The sequence below is a fragment of the Varroa jacobsoni genome, unplaced genomic scaffold, assembly GCF_002532875.2.
Source record: "Varroa jacobsoni isolate VJ856 unplaced genomic scaffold, vjacob_1.0 scaffold_1454, whole genome shotgun sequence".
Taxonomy (NCBI): domain Eukaryota; kingdom Metazoa; phylum Arthropoda; class Arachnida; order Mesostigmata; family Varroidae; genus Varroa; species Varroa jacobsoni.
The window spans coordinates 1-16,285 of record NW_019214356.1 but is presented as its reverse complement, the minus strand read 5'-3'; the positions used below and the strand labels follow the sequence as shown (position 1 = coordinate 16,285).

Below are 16,285 nucleotides of genomic sequence, written 5' to 3'. Positions count from 1 at the left end.
TTAACTACTGAGAGCAATACGATGAAATTGTCGTGGGCTACTCTGTCTGTCCGTCTGCTTCTGCTATGCCTGCCTTTCCCTCGCCTTGTACCCTCGCATAGATTACACCGCAATGGTGTGAGAGCGAATTGTCAAAAGCAAAGAGGAGGAGCTGGCTTGGTGTTTACTTCACTGTTTGGTGAGAGAATCTGCGAGTGTGCATTCTATACGGGTGCTCGCGGTGAGCTCAATTGAATTCCGTCAAAGACGAACATTCCCATTAGGCCATAACTGTAGTATTAGGGAAAGGGGTGTTTTTACACTCGCTATCGCAATGCGTGAGTTCGAGCTCTTCTTTGATGTGTCTCCTCTATAAAAAGAATCGGAGTTCGATGGTGGTGTGAATTACAGGGGTAGTGGTTTTTCGCCTGGTCATTTTGGGGCGGTCCTGTGCGTGCTTTGTCCCTGTAGGTGGTAGGTTTGTGCTTAAGCAAGCGATAGACGAAGCAAGATTTTTCTGTGTAGCGCCGAAAAAGCAGGACAATAAGTTCGTGTCTGTGTGTTTTTGTTACGACTCTGATAAAGCAGAAAAAGTATGGCTTTTGGGAAAACGACGCATGCTATTGTTTGTCGAGTACCAGAAAGCTACTGTAAACTGACAAGCATCGTTACAGGAACGCAAAGTACAGAACAGGTTTGTATTTATGTACCCAACTTATAGGACAGCTTCACAGTTATATAAACCTGAAATGAGGTCTTTAAGGCGTTCAAGAGATGTGAATTAGAAGAAGAGTTCAGTATGAGCTCGCCATTTTTCAAAAGAATAGTAGAATGATAGTTTTGCTAATAGATCAGTGTAGTTCACCGGAAACCGTAGTAAATCATATCAATGACATTAAAATCTCTACACACCTGACATAGAATGATCGAAATTTCTGTTTTAATGAAATTCTGGGAACTCTGTTTAGGCTAATATGCGATCCTGCGCGAACCTAAAATGTATACACAACTTTGGTGCAAGAACAACGAAACCTAAATATTTCTATCAGAATCGCGCCAATTGAAACCCTTGAGGCCCTCGACGATGTGATTTTGCTCTTAGCAGTAAAATAAGACCGTAGGTTACTTTACGATAGTTCAGTACTTTTGTTAGTCATGAGGCACCCTAGAGAGGGGGTAAAAGGTTGGATTACCCTAGATAATACAAGAAAACCAACAGGTGGTTACCATCCATTTTGTAAGTAAATTACTCTATGAATCATTATAGATAAAGACTGGTTCTTTTACATGATATCTTAATAAGCAAGCGAAGATATTGAATGATATATGCATATACATTGTGCTTAGAGCTTTTGCGTGTGGCTTGTGTGTGGCTCTCAGTAAGAATTATGTGGTTTCATAGTTTAATGAACAACGTAACAAGATACACGTCTGTCGTTGTGGGCATTTAAGATTCAGTCCACAAACTAGATTATGTGGTTACGTGACTTTAGAGAAGCAGAATAAACCTGTTTCTATCCATAAGTTTCGAAGACGTTGCTTTGTATGGAATTTGTGATAAGTACGCAGCCCGTGCAGCGGGCGTGAAAAAACCGTAAACCAATGGGAGTATCATTATTTACCAGCAAACGCGAAAGTTATTATGGCCGTCGCAAGTAAGTTCTTACGAATGTTTAACGTTTTGCCAGGAAAGACGCCAGAATAATTACGGAGACTTTTATCTGAGTGGTATTAAACGAAACCTGATTAATCACTACAAAAATGAATGTTCTGAGTTTTACGGTCTTGTCGTTGAGCATTGATTGCTTCATAAGATTGTCTACTAGTACGAAACGGAGTATGTTTATGCCCAGTTTTCAACTTCTAGATGCCTTAGGTTTTAGTCGATGAATATGTTGCCACTGCAGTATCATGGCGACTAATAATAATCGCTTAGTTTTGTACAACGACTGGCTGATAACAAGTTTATTATTTTTTAATGACGAAAGCCTGTTGAACGTAAAACGTTAATTCTTTGTGAGCGGCTGGATAATAGTTGGCTTTACCGTTATCTCTGAGGCGTGTATCTAAACTTATGTCGGCATTAACAGCAGCCGCTAAAGGCACCATTTTATTGTAGTTTTTCCGTAAGAGAAAAGTTACAAAATGAACTTGATGTGTTGGGATGGATTATATGCGATTTGATAATATGCTTAGAATTATAATCCTAAAACAAGCTGAACAACGCATTGTTTCAGTGCAGCTTTCACAGCGATTTTTTTTTCGCTGTCATGTATTCCATCCAACTAGCATAATGTTAGCAAATAAAAAGTGCTAGAGGAGAAAAAAACTCAAAAAAGATACAAATTGCATGTGTGCATTGACTCGAATCAAATTATACGGTTTATTTCGAGTAAGAGATCCAGTTCAGAGTGAACATTTTAACCCACCACAAAAATGTTTGCTCGATTTTTAGTGAGAAGACACCATGGAACAGAAAAGAAATTATTGGCTTTTTTTCTTTTCAGAATCACTTATTTCATTTGGCAGCACCAAACGATACTATATCATCCGCGTAGTGGCTTTCGTCGGAGAAGGAATATTTGAATTGGCTCTAGTGTCTCTAGTGTCGGTTGTCCTGTTTTCTACTCCATTTTCAGGAGCCTAACAAGCACACAGAATCGAATTGCTTATTCTCCTAGAGTCGACATATTCGAAGGAGTGGGTCGGTCAGGCGGCTAAGATCAATAGGGTGAAAAAATAAATACTGGTGCCGCTGTAAAAGGCCCACGTAACGCTCACATTTGGAACCGATCTGAAATCGTACATGAGTGTGAGCATTTTCCCTGCAATACAATGTAATGCATGGAAGACTTCAGATTAGCAATAATGTCTTTTACCTAGTGACTTATTTACCATAAGTTACGATACGTACCGAGAATATCACCAGTTGAGAATGAGTCCTAGGCAAAGTGCTGTTCAATATATGAATTATAAAATGTTATTATTACGTAAGGTAGAAAAATGACGACGATTATTTTTGGATACGTACTGAATCCAGCTCAGCTCCTTGTCGACAAATAAAAAACTTAATTCGCTCGTTACACTCATGTACGCGTACTTGAATGTGCTGCATGCAAACTTCTTGCCAAATATTGGACCATGGTGTATATTTTAGAGTAAAAATATGATAATTCATGAGTGTTTCAAACTCCGATAGAGTCAAATCAAAGTAAAGCTGGCTCTTTACTGAGTGTTCTCCGAACAACAGGAAATCTTCAGCTCCTTATATTAATGCCAAATATAACTTAGCAAATTAACTTTTATCAAACATGTTTACATAAATATTTTCGTACATGACGGCTTCTTGAGCTTTACGTTGGGTGGGGAAATATTGCTTTATTTTATACATGATAGGACACGAATGGATCAGTATTGGATGCGAATTATTAATTTTAAAGCCCTAGAAGTTTTAGAAGATTATTGTATTAGAGCAGCAATCAATTCTTGCATAACTGTGTTGATAACTATTAAAAATTTACTACCCGCAGGCACCTGGCTATATTTTCCCTAAATATTTAAAATTATGCAGGAGTGCATGCTGGTTTGCTATCTACAATTTGTAGAAGAATGGCAAGCAATCCGCAATTTATACGTATTACCGTATAATTGTAACCCGAATTTAGGACGACCTAGACAGAACAGTTATATGGTGTATTGTGAATTGTTTGGCTATAATGTGAATTTCAAGCCGTGTGCGACTGCTAATCTGGCGAGTAGATGTTAAATTATTGAATTTAGCTGAATTAAATTTTGACTCAGTGCTACGTTCTGAATTTCTATAGGATACGCGGTACAAGGCGAAAAATCATCATTACGAGTTTTTATTTGCTTTACGAAGCTTATCTTTAATTCTTTTTAACACAGTACTTTCCAAAAAAACATATGCATAACTTCTTGCAGTAGACAGTTTATCAACTCAGACAGCAGACAATCAGCTGAAGGATTCGTATGCTTGTCTCGACGTGTACATCGACGTACACGTTACATGTGCTTTATAGGTCTAATGTTATACGGTATTAGCATGGTCAGAATCTCTACGTCGTTGCAAATGCACTTTCATTCGTATCATCGTGGGCCATATGTGTGCGATGACAATAGCAGCTCTCATGTTTGTCTAAGAATTAAAGAAGACAATAATAAATAACCATAATGTTAATTAATCTTCGTGGCACATATAAGGAGAGCGTTTGGCTCACAAGCGTTCTGTCGTGGGATTGTTTGTATTGCCACCTACCCTGTTAACGGCAAGAGCTCAGCGGTGAGTAATTTCAGCGAAGCCAATAGTGGCAGTAATAGCAAGATATTACAAAACACAGAAATATCCTGGGCAGTTCTTCTAATAACCATTGTAATACTTCCACGAATGAAGAGCGTGTCTCTACGTAGCGACGTAACGGAACATATCTCCTTACTCTTTGAAGAAAAAAATCTTCATTCTATTGAGCCAGCTACCGCTTGCTTCCGTTTGTTTACACCACTATGTGTATGTACGTCCCGATGCTGCAGCGCTTTTACATTAACAGCATTTTCCATATTAATAATACCTTCACTCTGCGGCTGCTAAAGAGCGTCGGCTGCATAGTACCACTACGACGATCGTTTCAGTGTTCCATTACTGCTTTACGTTATCTGGCTGATCGGCGACAAGAAGCTTCAGAGTTGCCTGTTTGCACTTCCGTATGGCGGCGAGTACGTTCGTGTCTCATGTCTTGCTATGCTGCCCTGTAGCCTCCCTTAGGTGATTGATGTTTGAGGTAGACGCCGTTGTCGATAAGCCTCTTAGGTCCACGTTGCTTGCGTAATCTGTCACTAACATCAGCATTACGCAGGGCCGATTACCGGTGCGGGTAGGGCCTCATGCGACTGGTGCTTTTCACTTCTCCAGTTGTGTATGGCTGAGAAGGAAAGCACTAACAAACGAAAAGGGATTGGCCTCAGTAAACGATAAGCGACAACGCCAGAGACGTAGGCGATAAGCCATTCGCATGGACTGTTTGTTTGCTAATCGGTTAAGCAGAACTCAAGCAGTACCAAATTCATCGGCATGCCTGAATCGATTAGCATGGAGCAGATACGTGCCTCAGCTGGTCTTGGTGTGAACACGAACTTGCTTTTCTAATGGCATAATTACCCCAGTAGTAACACTAGTATTGACCTTATATTGACCTAAGTACTTAAGGTTAATTCCGGTAGTGTAAATGCATAATTTAAAACGAACGCGGTAGAAAATGAACCTAGTAGCGCAGCCTCGCGGAGTCCACATGGCGGTGCACTCATTACGTTTTTTGTCTCTATGTCTTGAACAAGGTCTTCCACGGGGCGTGCATTTTACGCAGCTGCAGAAGCGCACTCCTATGTGTTAAATATAGTTATTTCTATGTTGTTGTTGATATCTTTCCTGATTTTCTTTAAGGATACAAATAATCAGATATTTATACCCAGAATTATAGGCCGTATAAATTTATCAGCTGAAAATATTGCTTAATTATAGAAACTTTTACTTTTATATTAGTTTAAATGTAATTGAACATGTGTTGCTATTAAGAACCTATAATATCTTTACTGCCTTCTAAGTGCCTGACTATACTCTACTTCTGCTGGATTCACTTTGTAGTTTTTAATTGCAATTAGGTATTTCTTTTGGTCTCCTTACAACCGAACGCTTGACCATTTCTGCATGCTTTGGTTTTTCCTAATCTAGCAATATCGACCTCATGTACCAAAAAAAGTAGTGATGCCATTAAAGTCCTTGCAAACTTATATACAATATTTTAGCCTATTGTATTTTAACTAAGCCAGTTTTAAATAATATAAAGTGCGGTACTGACTGGACTAGCCTTGTATAGTAATGTGCCTGATGACAAAGGTTCCCGATTTTGTCTAGCGGACGTACTTCAATGTTTGCTCTTGACCACTGTTAATACTACTGCGTACGTAATTATTTTTCTGTCTGATATCAGTTTCGGAGGAACTCTTTATGCAATTGAAATGATAGCTTTCTGCTACACTTGTATGTCAGTGTAACTATTATGCTAATTCGATTAATATTGATTGTTATATGGATGCTGGCAGCAAATATTCGCACAGAAACAAGCCACCTTGGGAGAATGATTTCGGCACATTTTTGCAAGGAATGAGCTCGTCCCTTTGTCAAATCCTTCTGGTATGCCATTGTGTTTTATAGTATGACGAAAAAGAGATTTAATACATGGTTCCCAGATAATAATGGTAAGCATTGTATATATAGTTGTAAAGCTGATATTTGTTTTTTGGGGGCACTTTAAATTCTTAATTTTTGACTGACTTTCTGCATTGCGGTCAAAAGTTTATATATAAACTTATATATATAAAGCATAAATGTAATAATACTTTTTTTATTTTTGCTTTTAAATCTTACAAGATTCAAATATTTATTTTCTTTCTTATTGTTAAGCTGAGCATTGATTTATCCTTTGTTCTTGATCACTGGCACATATCATTAAGGGTGTGTTATCTATGATTCATACCGCGAGTAACGTTGAGATTCGTTCTAATTTTTTTTTATTCCTTCATTTATGTAACGTGGCTCACTAGAAACGTTGTAGTGATCTAATTTAGGGGAAACATATTGTGGGGTAGATGAAATCTATTTAGCTGACTAATGTCCGAGGTCATAATATATGTAAGGTCTTACTAAATTGCTTTTGAGATATACCTAATTCGTCTCTTTCGTTGACAGCTCTTATATAAAGAAATTCACGTATAAATTATATTGCTTCGATGTTGTACATACAGCATATAGCATATATATATACATATAATAGTAACGTGGCTCGGTTGTGTTTTCAGGCGAAACGCGAGCATTCAGCGTATTGTTCTGTTCTGCGTGACCTGAATATCGACGTGATTGAATTACCTTCGGATGAGCTCTCACCTGAATGCCCTTTTGTTAACGATTTGGCTGTTGTGACTAATGGCACTGCCTTCATCTGTAAACCTGCTTCACGACAGAGACTTAAAGAGGTAGAGGATTCGTCAGCTACATAGGTGGCGGCCTCCTTAGAATTTATGCACCCTATTTTGTGCCTTCGTATACAGACCGCATATTTACAAACACCGGCGTTTCAATCGAAATTTTTAACGAAGTTTTGATTTGAGTTTAACTAATGATAGCTAATCTTTTTTAAAAAAGCAACAGAACATGGAATAATGGTAGATGGTCAGCATTGTTGACATATGAAGAAACATATATGCTAATTGTACCTCTAAGACTATAGAAAAGTAAATTCTAATTGTAATAAGTCCTGACAACATTTTTAATGTCAATTATAATGACCCGAGTCGCGCAGCCTTTTAATGCACATGGTGAATCCAGAATCACGGGGCAAATTGTCTAGTGACACTTAGCTCTTTTCAAGCATGGGCCCAAAGTTATCAACGGTTTATCTAAAATACTGAACAGTTCGTCGTTGCAGTATCGGCTCGGATCTTTTACCGTCGAATCTCATAGCTTTGCAAGCCTTTTCGCTTCTGCTGTACATTGATTTGTATGTTTCGTATTTGAGTAAACGTTTGTTCATTTAAATTGGAACTGGGAAAAACGAAGTGTTTGTGAGACGGAGGCTATATCTCCTACAAGTTTAACATTTAATGCTACATGAAACGTATTGGATTTCAGTGGCAACTAGTGTGCTGCCTAGTCACGCGTTTGCAACGTGGTTTGCTCGGTTTTATCGACCTAGTTTACTCAAATCGATTCCACCATTGCTTTGGCAGCGTGTCATATTGTGGTTCATGCGTAAATGAATGACATAGAAGAAAGGTAAATTCAGGTAAAACCTAATGGTGCTTTACGCACACGTTAGTCCGCCGATCTGCGCTTGTTAATTGTGATTGTTGAATTGCTGACATCTTCAGCGTTATCCACTTTTTACTCAATAAGGTTCGCCATTTTGACCTCGGTGAAGCGCAGCATCGGTTCTTGTGTGGTAAATAACAAAGATTGCACATCCAGTGTGATAAGGGGAGCAAGAACTATGAAAGGGCTTTTAATCGCATAAACATTGTGAGTTCAGATCGAATTAATGTGTACAATGCCAGTAGGTTGACATTCAGGGCAAACATTACAAATAAGCACATCACGAGTTTTACATTCTGTCCTACTATTGAGCGCTGGCTCAGACATGCCATAAATGGTGGACTGTCTTCTGCATGTGCCTGCTTATCGCTTTCTAGGTGAACCGCAGTGTTAGGGAATACGTGGAAGAAGCAACTGCGTTTTAGCAACTGCCTATACTTATTGCAAATGAAATTAGAAAACCACTATAATAAAACACTTATTAATTTAGGTTATTATTGCCGGATAATTAGTTTGATATACTCACACGTTCGAGCTCTATCAGTACATTTCTACATAGAGAGTATATCTTACTTTTCAAATTCAACAGGAGTAGGGAGATATCGAACATACTGAAGGTGACTAAAACATGCTTGTGTGAAACCCATCACGGATAATGCGTATCTGTTTAAGAATGCTTATATGTTTTTTCCTTTGCTGAGATAGACCAGATAGATTTCCTTCAATGCAATAAAGAGGTTTTATTATTAGGTATTTAGGTTTATTACAAAGTAGTGGCGTTGATACGTATAAATTGAATCTTCGTAAAGCTAAAAATGTTTTGAAAGCAAGCTAATATTCCCCAGTTCACTTGTATTAGCAAACGGTGCAAATAAATCTTAAACTTTAGTAGACTGGGTGCGAAGGGCGTGCTTTCGTCATTCCAAATATCGGATTAGGCGCTCGAGGCCAAGCTGTTAGGATACTGGTTCCTTATGACAATCGGTATTGCATCACGCAAACCCTTGCCCAGTTAATGCAATATCGAGTGAACTCAAGCGTTCGATTAGAAATGGTAATGTGAGGCGAGCTATTTACGTGGACAAAGTAGTTAATATTTATTATTTCTTATGCAAATAGTTTTCTTTAGAGTTTAGAGTTATAACCTATTGGACTACTATTCTATAATATAGGGCTTGGAGTCCGCCAAGTCGGATTGACATTTTAATATACTTAGCTTTAGGACAACTTTTATATTATCCTTATACATGGAATTACTAATTACTCCACTCAGTGACTAAAGAATATTTTTAAACATTGTTTTAAAGGGTACACTGCTCTCTTTCGATGATGAGAAGCGGTGACTGTCCTAACGCTCATATGCGAGTTTGCCGCAAAATCAGTACTGTTGCACTGCATAGCTCATGCAGCGATTTAGATATGTAAATTAAAAAATGTCTTTTGTAAAATTATTCTGGCAGGTCAGGGGGATTCAAAGTTGTCGGACATCGCTCTATTTAAAGAGACACATAATAAGTTCAGGATATTCAAGGGGTGATACACTTCCTCTAAAAGACTAACGACAGTTTGTTCTTGCTTTATCTTTTCCTTGTAACGTGTGACATGAAGGATCAAAACGATAAAACAAGTATGCTTCAATGTGTAGGAGGAAAATGCTACATTTCATAAACATTTCCACAAGTTGTGCGAGATTTTAGTGTCCTCTAAAATAACTTTTTGCAAACTGTTTTATAGTCCGAAATTTACCCTGTCGTCGATAAACGAATAAAACACAATAGGCTTTTTTAAAAATTTAAAAGAGCAAATTTTGACTAGCGTCCCGCGTATTTATGTTGCATTGTGAACATCCTGTGTATGATAACAAAAATGTCTTATTTCTATTTTTAGAATTCCACATAGATGAAAAGCAAATTTTCATTTCGCTCTCTTTAAACTTATTTTTTTTAACATTATTTCACCTATTTTTATGATGGAAGCAAGTTGTCAGAATGGGCATTGTGGCATAGCATCAAGGACTTACCCTACAACGGAGTGTAATCGGAAGGAACTTTGCTGGACTTACCTAGGGTTTTTATAGAAGTTCAATAAACGGCATGGTAATCACACCTCACGCCTCAGACACCATCTGCCAACCTTGAATTTTGAATTAGCGATAGGCGCATGTTCGTAGTTACCGTGACAATGTGTTTAAAGAGATGTGTAGTAGCTACGCGGACAACACCACGATGCCTTGCATTAAACGTTATTTTAGCGTAGCACTTCTTTGAAACAAAAAAGTCATTACGCAGTAACGTCGACCTGGATATACTATTATATATTAGTATTATCTGACCGATTTTACTCCAATAGAACATTTAAACATATTTCATCCATTCAATTATGAGTACAGAAACACATTTCATAATTGTCATCATTGGCTTTAATTTCTATCGTGTTCTCGAACAATAATTACTAACTAAATAGGTTTAAGGGCGGAGAGGGTCACAGCTAGTTGAACGCCAGTTTCTTCAGTTCTTCTCACGATACAGCTGCGCCAAACGATGCATTCTCTCTTAATTAGAGTTGTATTTCGAAAACACACACACGCATGGCGCCAATATCAGAGACAATTCAAGATTATTAGAAAAAATGACGCTGATTTATGTTCAACTGTCTTAGCAATAGCATTAGATCGGTCTAATAGAACTCCTTGCATGGCGCTTTAGGTTTGCACACCAAACGTAAGCAGAATTAGTTTAAACAAAGTTAGCCCAGCAGTTCGATGCTCAACCTACCATAAAGCAACTGGTTAGTATGTCATTAGCAGTCGTTTAATCTATGTCCGGTTGATAATTTTCCCCAAGTAATATTGGCTTTGTTTCTAAAGTATGGGTAATAAGCGTAGAAAATGCCGCGGAGGCATAATCAGCGTCGGACGAATGATGATTGAAACAAAGTAAAAGTCAGACTAATGCAACGTTCATTATCTAAAATTTGAAAATACGTTCCTTTGGTATGATGCGATCCGTATCGTATACCTAGCTCAGACATGTAGGGCATAACAAAAGCATATTAGTATCCTGCTCGTATAAATATTACCGTTTACAAGCAAATATATACAAATTCTAAAATAATGTTTATTTATTTATTTAATCATAATATTAACGATTGATTATTTAGGCTCCTGTCATAAGCCATTTATACATTGTTTGATAGTTTATGACAGGCTAAGATTTCTGTGCAGTGTTCGGTGCCTTCGCTCAGGTGATGCATGACATACGGTACTATAATAGTTATATGCGACGTCTGGTTAAAAATAACTGTTCGAGTTATGTTTATAAATTATTTCAAACGTCTGATTTTTATTTGGGGAGCTGAAGATTAGTTCTCCAACGTTCCACGCTTAGCGTACAGAGATTTGCTGATGCCATGAACTAAACAAGTGTGCTTCCAGCAAAAGACATTGATCGTACTCTGAGTTATCTCATGATAAGTAAAAATATCCATTAAGGGATTAACTCATGCTTTAAATTCCACTCTTTTATTATTTTAGCATGGCTTTGTGAATTAGTCAAGCGCTGTTAGCTCAAGTAGGCTTCTCGCAAGTTTATTACAGTGAAATTAATATTTTGAGCGTTCGAAGAGAATTTCAATTTCGGACATTCGGCTGGCTCAGTTGTGGCCAAAATGTCAGAGATACTGACCTCTATACTATATATCTATAGAGATGCTGAGAGATACCTTTGAAATAACGTAATGCGCTATGTGACTTTATATTTGTTTGAAGTCACATCTTGGTTGTTAGTTATGAGCGTCGCCTGCATCAATGGTGGATTTTCGCACATTTTTATGAATCGTCATTCTGGACATCGCTTCTCCTCATATCGTTCATACTTGCTCGTGCAATAATAACTGTAGATCAATCGATATATTATGGTGACTCATGAACAATTTTTCATTCATTACTATTAATTTGCATATCATTTTCAGGTGGAATTAATTCGAAAGACCATTGAAAGAGAAATTGGAATTCGGATTGAAGAGGTTGAAGATCCAACGGCAACCATCGAAGGGGGGGACGTTCTATTTACAGGTCTATTCCACTTGTTGTTTTCTTTGTCCTAATCGCCTAGATATACAGAAATCAGATCGAGCGTTTGGGTGCATTTGGTTATGACAGAGATTCGTCTATTTTCCTTTGGGAATGGCATAGCGAGCCAGCGAGCGTTTTTATATTGGCATGGCTAAATAGACTTTCCTCTTGAACAATTCGCAGGTGATGAATTCTTCGTCGGCATTTCTCCGCGCACAAACGAGGCGGGTGCCAGAGCACTTGCAAGAGTCTTTCCGGAGTTTCCCACAATACCCATCAAGGTTTTATAACGATGCTACTAGTTAACATACACAATGACTCTTAAAATATATAAAAAAATTACATTGTTGAGTTGGAAAAGTACGTAATTCGTAGAATAATATTAGTATCAGTTTAATTATTGTTACCTGCTAACCTTTTTCCAATCGCTTGTGCACGTCATTCTTTTTCTATCTGAGAGTTTTCGAGTTCTGTGGCCGGCGCACCCCAGCATGTTGGAATGGCATATTCGAATGTATATTTGATGTATTAAGGAAATACGTACACTCTAAAATGGCCTGTTTTAGGAAAAACACTGTGAGCAGGAATGATAAAATCATCCTAAGTCGTTTTTAAATGCTGCAGGTGATGTGCAAGGAGCCCATGAAGAGTGTGATCTCGATGGCTGGTCCTGGCATTATTTGCGTGTCAAACTCGAAAGAAGCCCAGTTGATGAAACGGGTACGTACAGATGACGAATATGTACACACACATATATATATGCTAGCGACTTTTCGAATGCTTGGCAAATCTGAGCGCTTCACCCTTGTATTGAGATATTCAAAATATAACCTTTTTGGATCGTAGGAGATTGAACGAGAAGCAACGCGTCAGTACCAGACGGTGACAGTTCACGATGATCGAGCTGCAAACTGCCTCTATGCGAACAAGACGCTTATTCACAGGTAAAGCTGTTTAATTACAGCAGAAGTTTGTAAATAAGCGTGGACAAAAAATAATACATTCAGTTGCCTCGAATTAGGATAAAATTAGGCGCTTCCAACTGGAGCCAGTGTATATGCATTGGCTAAATCGAACCTAAGATACAAAATGCTCCTATTTATATGATTATTTCTCAAACTAGTTATAACTTATAGGTCCGAATTCCCACAAAGTAAACTGGAGTTCGTCCGCAAGATTGACTTCCCCCGGATAGAGCTTCCATTAACGCATCTGTCACCAGTAAACGTCGGACTCACCAGCCTTTCGATCATGATCGAGAAACCAAAGTGCTTCTAATTACTATAAACTTTTATTTGAATATTACCATACAAAACATCCATATGATATATGAATCACCTTATATAGACACACTCGCCATCTCATCCCAATTGATTGTTCATTATCACAGAAAGAGGTTAGGTAAAGGCAGAGCGCCAATTAGTGACTGTCACTCATTGCAATTCACTAACACGGCAATAACCAATCGTGCTGCATGCGGCGACCGTTTTCAAAAACACAGACAAAACAAAACAATCGTTATTTAATATATCAATGCCATTTTGACCGATATTACTGCCCTCTGTATGACCGTATGTTGAACGTCGTCAAAGGGCAATAATTAAAAGGTTTACGTAATTTTTTAGCATGACGCCGATAAAGCTTACATAAAATCTCTCTCAAGATTCCACGGTTTACAGCCATAAAAAGTATATATATATTACGTATACCAAGTAAAGATATAGACGTATCCATATAGAATACATGTTTGCCGAGTTCAGCGGTTGTTTATTGTTGTCACTGTAGTACAATTGTCATCGTGGTGGTGATAACGACGATGGAAAATGTATATGATAACGAGAAAACCTATGATAAATAATGAAACTTGCTGGAGACGTAGAAATTAACACTCAGAGAAAAACAAGAGTTTGGCGAAATCTCAAGAGGTTGACACTGTCGCTTCTGATGTTCTCGAATTGTCCATCTAGCTTATTACTGTGTAATTTTATTTTTGCAAAATTGAATTTCTAAATACTTATCATTTATTCAAAGCTATGTTGATATTTCATGACGAGAAAAAGGGGGTGTCTATTTAGTGACGTACGTTTGTGACAACGCGTGACGTGACAAACGGGCGTATTATGAGGGTGTTATCGGCTACCTCATGTCGATAACACGGGATACTGTGTAACTGAATTTAGGGCCATCCGGATTTGCACTTACGGATACAATTCGGTGATCTTATTATGTTTTGGTGGTAGTATTGATTTTTTCCTTTCTATTGTTAAGCCGCCCAAAAGTATGTCCTGTGGTCGCGTTGTACTCCTACCATACTTACATATATGCACCGCTATAGCCAATGTTATACTCGTCGTGTATTACATTTCGAATTCATATGGAAAACAAGTGTACTACGAACAAATTTTGTCAGCCTGCGTATACACGGAATAAGATAAATTGGGAGCACCAAAATGCTTAGAAGCATACAGCTGTACATTAATATTTTAAATGAAGGGTTAATTTTTGTAAACATAACAAAGCTGGTAAACCAAATAGTCGTGATCATCCAGATGCATACGTCGACATGTGAAGCAGTGTGTACCATGTTTGTGGCTTTACGCGGGTGTCCATTTGCTAGACCACATGCGCTCAAAGCTAAAAGAATCCCTCTGCATGAAACGCCTGCAGATATAGTCATTGCAAAGTGAGCTTTGGGGGAAAACAAGACGAGCCTCGATAAAACTGGACTTGGATATTTTTCTATTTTGTCTTACCGCCACCATTTCCGGACTTTGTTTCTGTAAAAAAAAAAAGTAAAAAGTTCTGATTAGTAAAGACTCACTTACTCTTTCAAGCCAAGCTCTTACACTGGAGCAGTTGCGCACAAAATGTTCAAATTCAATTAAATACGTATATCTGAGTTTGCTGACCTGTTGAGCGGCTTGAGGAATATTGATTTATTTATTTATAACAAAGGAGATTCACTCGGAAGTGAGTACTTTTTTCGAGTTTTCCGTCTTTGTTGTCTACATTCCATAATATACAAGACAACGTGAGAAATACCCATTTCTATCGTATGCGTATAGATTTACAACGCTATCTAACGCAAGATATATCTATGCACATATAATAGGTTCTAGCAACGATAACAGCAGACACATTCCACTTTGTCGTATCTTATGCTCGTTTTTACAAGAACATTGTTTTTACTTTGTATTTATATATAGGTTTTGCAAAAGTGATTTGTTACTTCTTATATCATCAGTTTCTGTAATGTAATTCTCAAAATGTAGTGGGTTATCTTCAGCTGTATCTAGAACTTAATACCTATGCGATGACAAGTTAATTTTTTCACAACAGGCAAAGTTTTGCCTTTCGACTGCTTTAGAAGCTAGTGGATGTTTGCAGCACTCGCATTATGATCATGCTTACCTATTCTGATGGAACGAGCTTTCAGGAGACGCAAAATCTCTCTTAAATTTTTCATTTATTATTTTGAGGAAAACATTAATGATTTTGGTGGCGATTGTCGTATGCCTGCTTAGCAATGAGTCTCGTGAGCGCTAATTATGGATTCGTTAGAACTTGGAATATAAATTGCCTTTAAGTTGACTCAGTGAAAATAAATGAGAATGCCCGTAGAAAAAATTCAGGCTGGCCCCTTTTGCTGAACTGCATTTCAAGACGTCAGCTTGGGTTATACCCTTCGAAGCACATGAAATGTTAACACAGGTATTAGTAAGTTGCCTCCAGCAACTTTTAGCAAAGAACGTGCAGTGAACATCCGGGCGTGCTAATTTAAGTTCTTTACTGACCTGAAATTTTTATACGAGAGATGTTTTAGCTCTAACGTCAGCAAGTATTACGTATTACATTTAACCTCGGCATTACTGGTATAGGGTGCAAAATAAACCGAAACATGATAAGCGTCTTTCGTTTTTATCAAATCTTGAGGAGAAACCTAATATCTACGTTGACTTATCGTTGCAATAGCGAAGCGCGCAGCTCCACGTCATAAGTCGGTGTCGATGGAGGAGTTTTATATATAATAGTGGATCGTCTCTGTGCTATGCAACAAGGACCTAAAAGGATAACTAGCATAAGTAAGTAAGGCCCCAAAGAAGGCACAAATATAGTTCAACGATAGTATAGTCGTTATAAACGGCAGCTTGCATCGGATTTAGTATACCAGTGCGCAGATTTATTTACCTAAGCGTTTACATATGCTATACAAAGTGAATTTAAGAAGAGTTATTATTATTATTATAAATAAACAAGATACGCGCGTCCAGATGTGTCAAAAGAAACTCTTTAATATGTCTTTACTTTTATATTGGTAACTTTGTTGAGTGAATTCATCTGTATACATATATATA

General features: G+C 37.8%; 1 protein-coding gene and 1 long non-coding RNA gene across 5 annotated transcripts; one reads left to right on the top strand and one right to left on the bottom strand.

The window, feature by feature from the left end:
* The first annotated feature begins 137 nt into the window (after positions 1-137).
* On the top strand, positions 138-16,216 carry LOC111270196 (N(G),N(G)-dimethylarginine dimethylaminohydrolase 1). Of its 4 annotated transcripts, XM_022850276.2 has the most exons (8): positions 138-178; positions 568-673; positions 6,850-7,023; positions 11,828-11,930; positions 12,114-12,211; positions 12,555-12,650; positions 12,777-12,874; positions 13,067-16,216. In XM_022850276.2, exons 2-8 carry the CDS (start codon positions 575-577, stop codon positions 13,206-13,208), a joined length of 810 nt encoding a protein of 269 aa, XP_022706011.1. In that variant the 5' UTR covers positions 138-178; positions 568-574; the 3' UTR covers positions 13,209-16,216. The 4 variants fall into 4 exon arrangements, with proteins under 4 accessions (XP_022706011.1, XP_022706008.1, XP_022706009.1 ...); XM_022850273.2 differs by lacking the exons at positions 138-178; positions 568-673 and adding an exon at positions 4,501-4,710; XM_022850274.2 differs by lacking the exons at positions 138-178; positions 568-673 and adding an exon at positions 4,946-5,114.
* On the bottom strand, positions 3,338-4,347 carry LOC111270199 (uncharacterized). Its single transcript, XR_002686200.2, has 2 exons — positions 4,256-4,347; positions 3,338-4,135 (listed from the first exon to the last, which is right to left on the bottom strand). It is a non-coding gene; the product is annotated as an uncharacterized LOC111270199 (long non-coding RNA).
* Positions 16,217-16,285: the final 69 nt, after the last annotated feature.

Coding starts and splice junctions, on each gene's coding strand:
- LOC111270196 (XM_022850273.2), top strand. CDS start 4,501: ATGTGTATGTACGTCCCGATGCTGCAGCGCTTTTACATTAACAGCATT. Junction 4,711..6,849: donor GCACTTCCGTATGGCGGCGA/GTACGTTCGTGT, acceptor TTGTGTTTTCAG/GCGAAACGCGAGCATTCAGC. Junction 7,024..11,827: donor CACGACAGAGACTTAAAGAG/GTAGAGGATTCG, acceptor TATCATTTTCAG/GTGGAATTAATTCGAAAGAC.